Genomic DNA, 13,326 nt, shown 5'->3' with positions numbered 1-13,326 from the left:
ATGTATTTCACCATATATATCAGTGGGAACATTAGCGAAAACACCTACCCTGCTCTCTGTTTCATTCTTCACTGCTCAGCCTGCTTGTTATCAGCCCTGATAAAATCCCTGACTGAGCATTCAGTCTGGCTTTGTTCAGGAATCATTATAGCTGAGTCTGTCTTCTCTGATGTCTTTTCAAGCTCAAGTCTGCCCCCTGCTGGCTGTGCTATGATGACTCAGCTATAATGATTCCTGAGCAAAGCCAGACTGAATGCTCAGTGGGGCATTTTATCAGGGCTGATAACAAGCAGGCTGAGCAGTGAAGGATGAAACAGAGAGCAGGGTAGGTGTTTTCTCTAATATTTCCACTGATATATATGGTAAATACATGAGGGGGCTTCATCTCTGGTTCACTTTAACGTGCACTTGAAATTTTATAAAAACAAAAGGAAAACAAAGAGAAATACCCCCTGTATGTAGTTAGAGAGTTTAGGTTGTCTAATTCCCCCTCATCAGTGCCTAATCTCAAGTGTAATTTGATCTCTCAGCTGTGTCAACTCAGGAATCTCCTCTGCCAAATCAGATCAGCTAATTTGTAAACACAGGATGCTAACCCTGCAGCTGCCTCCATGAAAGCAGAAAGTAGACACACTGCAGATGTATTGCAGGATTTGTATCAGCTGTACCAAATAAATGTTTTTTTCTGTAAAGGTTATTATGCCGATGCTAATCTTTTGGAGCAAAGAGGAAGTCCTGTGTTCAGGTCCGCTTTAAGATAGTATTTTATGAAGTAACTTTTTGGGCAAAATACCGACAGGGTGACGCAATGGAGTGACCTCGTCTTCGGGACACGACCTGCAAAGATGACTGAAAACAACTCCGTTCTAATCAACTTTTATAAGAAGATTCATACAAAAAGAAAAAAGCCAAACAAATTTGAGTCCAATTCCTACGTGATGATTCATACAATCGATGAACGAAAAGCACCAGCGAGGGCATTGCTCATCGTGAAACAAACAGAACCGCCCCGCTGTAAACCCCCCCGCGACGGTGCGTGAAATGCCTCGTCCGTCATCCTCTCGCAAATAAAACGCTTTGACAATCGGAGCCCGCGTCCATAAATCTCAAGATTTTTATTGCCGTCCTTTATGGGAAAACCGATTGGCTCTCGTCCTGAATACACCGGCCTTAAATAAACTTTTACGCCCAATAAACTTGCAACAAAACAACAGCCGATGACTGTAAAAGATAGACAACATGGCCAAATACGTGACGTGCTTCTCGACCTGAACATCGTTATATTAAAACGCAACCTAAACTGTTCAAGAATGAAGAAAAACGATTTCTTGAAAACAGACTCGCTGCCCTTCGCAGCTAGATTTTAGGCTTTCAAAAGTCGTATTAACCATTTTTAGCACAACAACAGTATATCTGTGTCCTCGGTGACTTCATCTAAGCCACGAGTCAGTAGATACACGTCTTGTAGCAGAAGCAGTGCTGTGCAGGATTGGGCTTGCTCCTGTGCACATTTCTGGCATTATGTGATGCAGCACTAATTGGTGAAAGGGAATATACGTTCCCTGAGCCAGTAAGATTGATTTTTACCATTAAAAATACAATTATTTTCTCAGCTCATAGGGAAAAATACACACTGTAGCATTATTTCAGAATCAAATACCTTTATCATAAATTGTGACAGGTAAGTAATATAAGGTTTGTGATAAGCGGTAATAATAGCCAAACAAAATTTGTGTTGATTAACAATAGCGCTTTTTATTTTTAAACTGGAATTGGTAAAACTGAGAAATGCGTTTTTTTTTCTTTTTTTCCCCTCTTTTTCCTTTTAAAATGCATAGAACACAAAACTGTTTGATGGAAAATATTCCATGCAACGAAAGCCTAGTTAGTCTTGAAAAAAACAATATATATTTAATTTAGGTGTCATAAGTAGGGATGACATTATTGCTGATTTTTAAAAAGGGACATAGCTTACATGTTAAACCTGCTCTGGTCCATAAGGGGAAACAAGGTCTGAATGTAAATTGGTTAAATAAAACACAGAGGAATCTTAGGCAACCTACACATGCTAGAATTTAATCACCTGAAACAATCATTAAACAGGAACTCTGAGAACATCTAGAGGAATGCAGTAAATTATTATTCACTTTTACGGTAATTATTCTGGCTTCAGCATCAGGCCAGGGTTCGAATCTCGTCTCTTCCTGTTCAAGTAAGCCAGCACCTATCCAGTAGGAGACCTTGGGCAAGACTGCCTAACCCTGCTACTGCCTATAGAGCACGCCCTAGTGGCTGAAGCTCTGCCGTTTAGGGACTTTTCCACTAGCAATCGCAATCACAAATCACAAACGCCAGTGATTGCGATTTTTCATAAATTTCCAAATCGAATCACTATAGTGGAAAATACTTCTCATGATTTCTATGATAAAGTAACAACCCTAGCGATTTAAAAATCACTAGCGATTTGCGATTCAGCTGTGTAGTGGAAAAAAGCCCTTAGAGTCCGCCAGGAGAAGAATGCGATATATGTTCTGTGTCTAGTCTATTTAGCTGTATATTGCTGTATATTGGTATTTAACACTGGTGTTTAGCTATGCAGAATTCTGTTGCCAGTGCATTTTGGGAGACCAGGTGCTGTTTCTGCTCACTTCGGAACACACAACAAACATACATTCTGCAGTGGTGCACCTGCCAGCAGTAAACATATCACCACCTGTGATAAATTTAACAATGTAAATCGGGGAGAGAAAGGGTTTTACAATGGGCAAACCCTGACTGAATCGTAGAAATGAATATTGTAAGAAACTAAGCAATTTTAATTATTCTGCTATCCTATACATATTATTATTATTTAGTATTTATATAGCGCCGACAGTACGCAGCGCTGTACAGTGTATATATATGTATTGTCTTGTCGCTAACTGTCCCTCAAAGGAGCTCACAATCTAATCCCTACCATTGCCATATGTCTATATTATGTAGTGTAAGTACTGTAGTCTAGGGCCAATTTTTTTAGGGGGGAGCCAATTAACTTATCCGTATGTTTTTTTTGGAATGTGGGAGGAAACCGGAGTGCCCGGAGGAAACCCACGCAGACACGGAGAGAACATACAAACTCTTTGCAGATAGTGCCCTGGCTGGTATTCGAACCAGGGACCCAGCGCTGCAAGGCGAGAGAGCTAACCACTACGCCACCGTGCTGCCCATGCATATAAAGATGTTAACCTCTATGATCAGATCTATGATCACCTGTTTTTACGACATGTCTGTGCCCAATGGGCACCAATCTGCTAGTATAAAGTTCCTGTTTAAGGACACCCGAGGTGAAAATAAACTAATGGAAAACAATTGTATCTATCCTCCTCCCCCTAAAAATTACTTTTTAAGATATTCCAGAGTTTTAGTTTATATTTAAATCTACTTTTTAAGTTTTTACTGTTTTATTGTTTTTGCTCAATGACACATTCATGGAAGTATGCCGGAGCTAAAATCTATGAATTGTTGACCCTTTTTTTATCTCTTTCCTGCTCTCAGAAGCCATTTACTGACAGGAAAGTGTTTTATGGCTGTAATCACTCATCAGTGAGGGTTATGCAATAGATTGTCTGACCTAGTCTGACCCGGACAGAAGCTGTTACCTGATGTTTAACTCTTTTAGGCAGAGAAAGAAAAAAAGGAACACAGCATAGGTATTTGTGTGCTTGGCGCTGTACATACATATGTCTATCTCATCATGTCACATGTCACTTCGGGTATCCTTTAAAGGGGAACTGAAGAGAGAGGTATATGGAGGCTGTCATGTTTATTTCCTTTTAATCAATACCAGTTGCCTGGCAGCCCTTCTGGTCTATTTCTGTGCAGTAGTATCTTATTAAAACCAGAAACAAGCATGCAGCTAGTCTTGTCAGATCAGACTTATAAGTCTGAACCACTGAAACACCTGATCTGCTGCATGCTTGTTCAGGGGCTATGGCTAATAGTATTAGAGGCAGAAGATCAGCAGGGCTGCCAGGCAACTGGTATTGTCTAAAAGGAAATAAACAGGACAGCCTCCATATACCTCTCTCTTCAGTTCCCCTTTAAGGTCTGGAGCCCGCTACAAAACGCTATCGCTAGACACAATCACTAGCATGTTTAATGAGCGTTTTGTAAGCAATTTCATTCGTGTTTTCTGGTGATTTTGGTAGTGATTTTAAAAAGTTTAAGCGTTTTGCCAGCGATTGTGTAGCGATTTGCGATTAGTGTTTTTCATTCTGATTGGTCCTTTCAATTAATTTTTATTTTTTTACAGTGTGCAGTAATTTAAAAACGCTAGCAAATCGCTCTGTATAGCGATTCATGAGCGATTATGCCAGCGTTTATATACTTTACATTGCAGAAACGGTAAAGCGAAATGCTATAAAATGCTGCATGTCCTGCGCTTTGCGATTTGGTAATCACAATCGCTCCAGTGGAATTTGGCCCATCCATTAACATTAGCTGAGCGTTTAGGGAAATCGCTAGCGGTTTGAATCGCTCCCTAAACGCTCAAAAAAAAATATCGCTCTAGTGGGGTCCAGCCATAAAGTGCACCAGGTGAGATTATATACCTCACAAACACTGGTTCGCACGACAGCCGGGGGCCCCAGGTCTCTCTCACTGGCTGGGGCCCCCAAACCACCATGCGATACCCAGAGGGAAGTGTGGGTGGGCCCTGGACCTCTCACCTAGAGGGAATTCGCCCCCACTGCCTCTGAACTGAATGCTACCTGCAACACACACAATTGCCAACTCCTGGCCAAAAGCAATTTCCTACCCTTATCTGGTCAGCAGGTGCCAGTCAGCCAAACTGTCATACACCCTATGCCTGCCGGCTGACAAGGGGTGTATGACAGTAAGCCTGATTGACTGACTGGCAACCTGCTGACCAGATAAAGGTAGGAAATTGCTTTAGCTGGAAGTGAGTAGCGCACTACAGGGCCTCTTTACTGCATTCTGCTATATGTCACCACAGGGCCTCTTTACTGCATTCTGCTATATGTCACTACAGGGCCTCTTTACTGCATTCTGCTATATGTCACTACAGGGCCTCTTTACTACATTCTGCTATATGTCACTACAGGGCCTCTTTACTGCATTATACTATATGCCACGACAGGGCCTCTTTACTGCATTATACTATATGCCACGACAGGGCCTCTTTACTGCATTCTGCTATATATGTCACTACAGGGCCTCTTTACTGCATTCTGCTATATGTCACTACAGGGCCTCTTTACTGCCTTCTGCTATATGTCACTACAGGGCCTCTTTACTGCATTCTGCTATATGTCACTACAGGGCCTCTTTACTGCCTTCTGCTATATGTCACTACAGGGCCTCTTTACTGCATTCTGCTATATGTCACTACAGGGCCTCTTTACTGCCTTCTGCTATATGTCACTACAGGGCCTCTTTACTGCATTCTGCTATATGTCACTACAGGGCCTCTTTACTGCATTCTGCTATATGTCACTACAGGGTCTCTTTACTGCACTCTACTATATGTCACTACAGGGCCTCTTTACTGCATTCTGCTATTTGTCACTACAGGGCCTCTTTACTGCATTCTGCTATATGTCACTACAGGGCCTCTTTACTGCATTCTGCTATATGTCACTATAGGGCCTCTTTACTGCATTCTGCTATATGTCACTACAGGGCCTCTTTACTGCATTCTGCTATATGTCACTACAGGGCCTCTTTACTGCACTCTACTATATGTCACTACAGGGCCTCTTTACTGCATTCTGCTATATGTCACTACAGGGCCTCTTTACTGCATTCTGCTATATGTCACTACAGGGCCTCTTTACTGCATTCTGCTATATGTCACTACAGGGCCTCTTTACTGCATTCTGCTATATGTCATTGCAGGGCCTCTTTACTGCATTCTGCTATATGCCACTACAGGGCCTCTTTACTGCATTCTGCTATATGTCACTACAGGTCCTCTTTACTGCATTATGCTATATGTCACTACAGGGCCTCTTTACTGCATCCTACTATATGTCACTACAGGTCCTCTTTACTGCATTCTGCTATATGTCACTACAGGGCCTCTTTACTGCATTCTGCTATTTGTCACTACAGGTCCTCTTTACTGCATTATGCTATATGTCACTACAGGGCCTCTTTACTGCATTCTACTATATGTCACTACAGGGCCTCTTTACTGCATTCTGCTATTTGTCACTACAGGTCCTCTTTACTGCATTATGCTATATGTCACTACAGGGCCTCTTTACTGCATTCTGCTATATGTCACTACAGGGCCTCTTTACTGCATTCTGCTATATGTCACTACAGGGCCTCTTTACTGCATTCTGCTATATGTCATTACAGGGCCTCTTTACTGCATTCTGCTATATGTTACTACAGGGCCTCTTTACTGCATTCTGCTATATGTCACTACAGGGCCTCTTTACTGCATTCTGCTATATGTCACTACAGGACCTCTTTAAGGCAGGGCATGCTGGGGTTTGTGGTACAGCAAGTGCCAGAAAGTACAGGGAGTACTACAAGTGCCAGAAAACAACTCCCAAAAATGGCAATGAAACAGAGACTGGAAATCCCGTTATTCAAAACAGCCAAGAGAGCGACATGCAAACCTGTTGCTAAAAAGCACAAGCGTCTCCAGTGCTGCGAGATTTGGGTCATCACACATGACTTCCTGCGGCGACAAATGACACCAAAAAGCCCCGGAGAGAGAAAGTCAGACCACACCTGACTTAAAGGGACAGATCTCCCAATAAGCACATCATGGCTGGAACATCCTCAGAAACCAACGCAACGAACTCCCACCAAAGTTCATACTTCTGTATTAGGCTGGGCTTCCACAAGGTTATTATATTTTGGCATGCAGTTTTCCGTACGCCAATTCTCACGTTATTTTATGCGCTTCTACCGTATTGACAAAATATAGCACGGGAGATGGGCGCTGTGTCCGAAAATATGCTGTCAGCTTTTTCCACGCACTTGAAAGCATGCGGAAAAATCACATAGTATAGAAACAACATGGTCTTCCTGCAGTAGTTTGTGTCTCCTCCCCTCCCACAATGGTGAGATCTCCCTGCAGTAGTTTGTGTCTCCTCCCCTCCCACAATGGTGAGATCTCCCTGCAGTAGTGTGTGTCTCCTCCCCTCCCACAATGGTGAGATCTCCCTGCAGTGGTTTGTGTCTCCTCCCCTTCCACAATGGCGAGATCTCCCTGCAGTGGTTTGTGTCTCCTCCCCTCCCACAATGGTGAGATCTCCCTGCAGTGACTGTCTCCTCCCCTCCCACAATGGTGAGATCTCCCTGCAGTGGTTTGTGTCTCCTCCCCTCCCACAATGGTGAGATCTCCCTGCAGTGACTGTGTCTCCTCCCCTCCCACAATGGTGAGATCTCCCTGCAGTGGTTTGTGTCTCCTCCCCTCCCACAATGGTGAGATCTCCCTGCAGTGGTTTGTGTCTCCTCCCCTCCCACAATGGTGAGATCTCCCTGCAGTAGTCTGTGTCTCCGCCCCCCCCCACAATGGTGAGATCCCCCTGCAGTAGATTGTGTCTCCTCCCCCCCCCCACAATGGTGAGATCCCCCTGCAGTGGTTTGTGTCTCCTCCCCTCCCACAATGGTGAGATCCCCCTGCAGTAGTTTGTGTCTCCTCCCCTCCCACAATGATGAGATCTCCCTGCAGTACATTGTGTCTCCTCCCCTCCCACAATGGTGAGATCCCCCTGCAGTAGTTTGTGTCTCCTCCCCTCCCACAATGGTGAGATCCCCCTGCAGTAGTTTGTGTCTCCTCCCCTCCCACAATGGTGAGATCCCCCTGCAGTAGTTTGTGTCTCCTCCCCTCCCACAATGGTGAGATCCCCCTGCAGTAGTTTGTGTCTCCTCCCCTCCCACAATGGTGAGATCTCCCTGCAGTAGTTTGTGTCTCCTCCCCTCCCACAATGGTGAGATCTCCCTGCTGTGGTTTGTGTCTCCTCCCCTCCCACAATGGTGATAGATCTCCCTGCAGTAGTTTGTGTCTCCTCCCCTCCCACAATGGTGAGATCCCCCTGCAGTAGGTTGTGTCTCCTCCCCTCCCACAACGGTGAGATCCCCCTGCAGTAGTTTGTGTCTCCTCCCCTCCCACAATGGTGAGATCTCCCTGCAGTAGTTTGTGGCTCCTCCCCTCCCACAATGGTGAGATCCCCCTGCAGTAGTTTGTGTCTCCTCCCCTTCCACAATGGTGAGATCTCCCTGCAGTAGTTTGTGTCTCCTCCCCTCCCACAATGGTGAGATCTCCCTGCAGTAGTTTGTGTCTCCTCCCCTCCCACTATGGTGAGATCTCCCTGCAGTAGTTTGTGGCTCCTCCCCTCCCACAATGGTGAGATCTCCCCTGCAGTGACTGTGTCTCCTCCCCTCCCACAATAGTGAGATCCCCCTGCAGTAGATTGTGTCTCCTCCCCTCCCACAATGGTGAGATCTCCCTGCAGTAGTTTGTGTCTCCTCCCCTCCCACAGTGGTGAGATCTCCCTGCAGTAGTTTGTGGCTCCTCCCCTCCCACAATGGTGAGATCTCCCCTGCAGTGACTGTGTCTCCTCCCCTCCCACAATAGTGAGATCCCCCTGCAGTAGATTGTGTCTCCTCCCCTCCCACAATGGTGAGATCTCCCTGCAGTAGTTTGTGTCTCCTCCCCTCCCACAGTGGTGAGATCTCCCTGCAGTAGTTTGTGTCTCCTCCCCTCCCACATTGGTGAGATCTCCCTGCAGTAGTTTGTGGCTCCTCCCCTCCCACAATGGTGAGATCTCCCTGCAGTAGTTTGTGGCTCCTCCCCTCCCACAATGGTGAGATCCCCCTGCAGTAGATTGTGTCTCCTCCCCTCCCACAGTGGTGAGATCTCCCTGCAGTGGTTTGTGTCTCCTCCCCTCCCACAATGGTGAGATCTCCCTGCAGTAGTTTGTGTCTCCTCCCCTCCCACAACTATAAGGAGTTTCCTGTAATGATAAAAAAAAAAAAATACCAGTGAAGCGGCAATTATGAGGGACGATTATAGAAAGAAATTCCAGTGTCCTACCTTCCCAAAATCCCGAACATCAAAAAGGTCAAACGGGTCGAAGAGGTCGGAGTTACGTAATCCAAACTTATCATGACAAACTTTCAGGAATGTGCGAATGTTCTTCAGGCACAAAAACTGCAAAAGAAAAGAACAGAATTGAAGAGGCCACCAATATTATCCCTAACTGTCCTCAGAGGAGCTTACAATCTAATCCTAACAGTCAGTGACATGACTATGTATTCTGTACAGTGCTGCAGAAGATGTCACTGCTATACAAATATAATAATAATAATAATAATATGGTACAACATTACACTATGACAGGATTAGAGTGTGAGCTCCTCTGAGGACAGTCAGCGACATGACTATGTACTCTGTAATGTGCTGCAGAAGATGTCAGTGCTATATAAATACATAATAATAATATGGTAGGACATTAGAGTATGACTATGGTAGGATTAGAGTGTGAGCTCCTCTGAGGACAGTCAGTGACATGACTATGTACTCTGTAATGTGCTGCAGAAGATGTCAGTGCTATATAAATACATAATAATAATATGGTAGGACATTAGACTGACTATGGTAGGATTAGAGTGTGAGCTTCTCTGAGGACAGTCAGTGACATGCTATGTACTCTGTAATGTGCTGCAGAAGATGTCAGTGCTATATAAATACATAATAATAATATGGTAGGACATTAGACTATGGCTATGGTAGGATTAGAGTGCAAGCTCCTCTAAGGACAGTCAGTGACATGACTATGTACTCTGTAAAGTGCTGCAGAAGATGTCAGTGCTATATAAATACATAATAATAATATGGTAGGACATTAGGCTATGACTATGGCAGGATTAGATTGTGAGCTCCTCTGAGGACAGTCAGTGACATGACTATGTACTCTGTAATGTGCTGCAGGAGATGTCAGTGCTCTATAAATACATAATAATAATATAGTAGGACATTAGACTATGACTATGGTAGGAATAGAGTGTGAGCTCCTCCGAGGACAGTCGGTGACATGGCTATGTATTCTGTAATGTGCTGCAGCAGGTGTCAGTGCTATATAAATACATAATAATAATATGGTAGGACATTACACTATGACTATAGTAGGATTAGAGTGTGAGCTCCTCTGAGGTCAGTGACATGACTATGTGCTATGTAATGTGCTGCAGGAGATGTCAGTGCTATATAAATACATAATAATAATATGGTAGGACATTAGACTATGACTATGGTAGGATTAGAGTGTGAGCTCCTCTGAGGACAGTCGGTGACATGACTATGTACTCTGTAAAGTGCTGCAGAAGATGTCAGTGCTATATAAATACATAATAATAATATGGTAGGACATTAGACTATGACTATGGTAGGATTAGAGTGTGAGCTCCTCTGAGGACAGTCGGTGACATGACTATGTACTCTGTAAAGTGCTGCAGAAGATGTCAGTGCTATATAAATACATAATAATAATATGGTAGGACATTAGACTATGACTATGGTAGGATTAGAGTGTGAGCTCCTCTGAGGACAGTCAGTGACATGACTATGTACTTTGTACAGTGCTGCAGAAGATGTCAGTGCTATATAAATACATAATAATAATATGGTAGGACATTAGACTATGACTATGGTAGGATTAGACTGTGAGCTCCTCTGAGGACAGTCAGTGACATGGCTATGTACTCTGTACAGTGCTGCAGGAGATGTCAATGCTATATAATGACAGTAATAATCACACACACACACACACACAGTACACACACACACACAGTACACACACACACACACTACACACACACACAGTACACACACACACAGTACACACACACACAGTACACACACACACAGTACACACACACACACAGTACACACACACACACAGTACACACACACACACACAGTACACACACACACACACAGTACACACACACACACACACTGTACACACACACACACTGTACACACACACACTGTACACACACCCACTGTACACACACCCACTGTACACACACCCACTGTACACACACCCACTGTACACACACCCACTGTACACACACCCACTGTACACACACACACACACTGTACACACACACACTGTACACACACACACACACACTGTACACACACACACTGTACACACACACACTGTACACACACACACTGTACACACACCCACTGTACACACACCCACTGTACACACACCCACTGTACACACACACACACACTGTACACACACACACACTGTACACACACCCACTGTACACACACACTGTACACACACACACTGTACACACACCCACTGTACACACACCCACTGTACACACACCCACTGTACACACACACACTGTACACACACACACTGTACACACACACACTGTACACACACACACTGTACACACACCCACTGTACACACACCCACTGTACACACACCCACTGTACACACACACACTGTACACACACCCACTGTACACACACACACACACACTGTACACACACACACACACACTGTACACACACACACACACACACACTGTACACACACACTGTACACACACCCACTGTACACACACACACTGTACACACACACACACTGTACACACACACTGTACACACACCCACTGTACACACCCACTGTACACACCCACTGTACACACACACTCTGTACACACACACACTGTACACACACACACTGTACACACACACACTGTACACACACCCACTGTACACACACCCACTGTACACACCCACTGTACACACACACTCTGTACACACACACACTGTACACACACACACTGTACACACACACACTGTACACACACACACTGTACACACACACTGTACACACACACTGTACACACACACTGTACACACACACTGTACACACACACACTGTACACACACACACCAGTGAGATTGTGTTGGTACACAAAGGATGGAGGCGACACAAATGACACATTTGTATCCTCAGAAGTTGCTGCTTGAATTTCCCCTTATATTCGGAGAACATGACAGAGATGAAGGATGGATTGTGGAAGGTTGGGGATCTGCTGTCACACAATAGATGGAGCAGGGGGGGGGGGGGGGTTGCTAAGCATGAAGATGCAAGCAGCAGACTGAATAATCTGCTGTGTCAGGCGACCATGCGGAGGGGGAGGAGGCAGCAGAGAATTTTGGAGAGGGACCCCCCCACCCCCCTCCCCAGAGCCGACACGCATGCACAAGAGCTAAACGCAGCATGCATAATTCAACAACCTGCCAGTGACCAGCAGGTAGAAGAACGTCCTCATCTGAGCAGAGGAGACAGCTGCTACCCCGGGAGCGCTGAATGCGGTGCTTAAAGGACAACTGAAGTGAGAGGATATGGAGGTTGCCAAATTTACTACCTATTAAGGGATACCAGTTACCTGGTTTGCCCTGCTGATCCTCTGCCTCTAATACTTTCAGCCTTCAGCCATAGCCCCTCAACAAGCATGCAGCAGATAAGGTGTTTCTGACCTTATTGTCAAATATGACAAGAATAGCTGCATGCTTGTTTCAGGTGTGATTCAGACACTACTGCAGCCAATTAGACCAGCAGTGCTGCCAGGCAACTGGTATTGTTTAAAGTGGATCTGAACTCTTGCAGAGGTCAGAAGGAAAACTGAGAACTGCACCTTGTATGTATTTAGCCTGTCTTATTATCTCTCATCTGTGACTAATCAGAACTGTAATTTGATCTTTCAGCCATATCAGCTCAGGAATCTCAACAGTCCTCGGCAAAGCAGCTAATTTGTAATCACAGGATGTTAGCCCTATGTCTGCTTCCATGAAAGCAGGAAGTAGATACGCCACAGATTTACTGCAGGAGTTGTATCAGCTGTAACATATAAATGTTTTTCTGTAAAGATTATTATGCTGTTGCATGTCTTTTAGAGCTGAGAGGAAGTTCTGAGTTTAGGTCCGTTTTAACAGGAAATAAACATGGCAGCCTCCATATACCTCAGGATCGTTCCATCAATCTTAATTTCGGAACAATTTTAGTCTGATCGGATTGCTTATCACTTTATTGGTAGGCTTAAAGAGAAACTCCGACCAAGAATTGAACTTTATCCCAATCAGTAGCTGATACCCCCTTTTACATGATAAATCTATTCCTTTTCACAAACAGACCATCAGGGGGTGCTGTATGACTGATATTGTGGTGAAACCCCTCCCACAAGAGGCTCTGAGGACCATGGTCCTGGCAGTTTCCTGTCTGTGAACCTTGTTGCATTGTGGGAAATAGCTGTTTACACCTGTTTCC

At 44.7% G+C, this 13,326-nt stretch overlaps 1 protein-coding gene across 4 annotated transcripts in view; it reads right to left on the bottom strand.

Annotated features, from left to right (window-relative positions):
• Window positions 1–13,326, bottom strand: part of VAV2 (vav guanine nucleotide exchange factor 2) — a 316,337-nt gene that overhangs the window by 236,007 nt on the left and 67,004 nt on the right. For all 4 annotated transcript variants that reach the window (XM_068249069.1, XM_068249071.1, XM_068249070.1 and 1 more), the window contains exon 2: window positions 9,059–9,175. In XM_068249069.1, the coding sequence (XP_068105170.1) occupies window positions 9,059–9,175 (117 nt within the window). The remainder of the gene's footprint in view (window positions 1–9,058; window positions 9,176–13,326) is intronic.

Source organism: Hyperolius riggenbachi, chromosome 8, assembly GCF_040937935.1.
Source record: "Hyperolius riggenbachi isolate aHypRig1 chromosome 8, aHypRig1.pri, whole genome shotgun sequence".
NCBI lineage: Eukaryota > Metazoa > Chordata > Amphibia > Anura > Hyperoliidae > Hyperolius > Hyperolius riggenbachi.
Note: the sequence above shows the minus strand (reverse complement) of the source record. Positions and strands in the feature narration are given on the sequence as shown.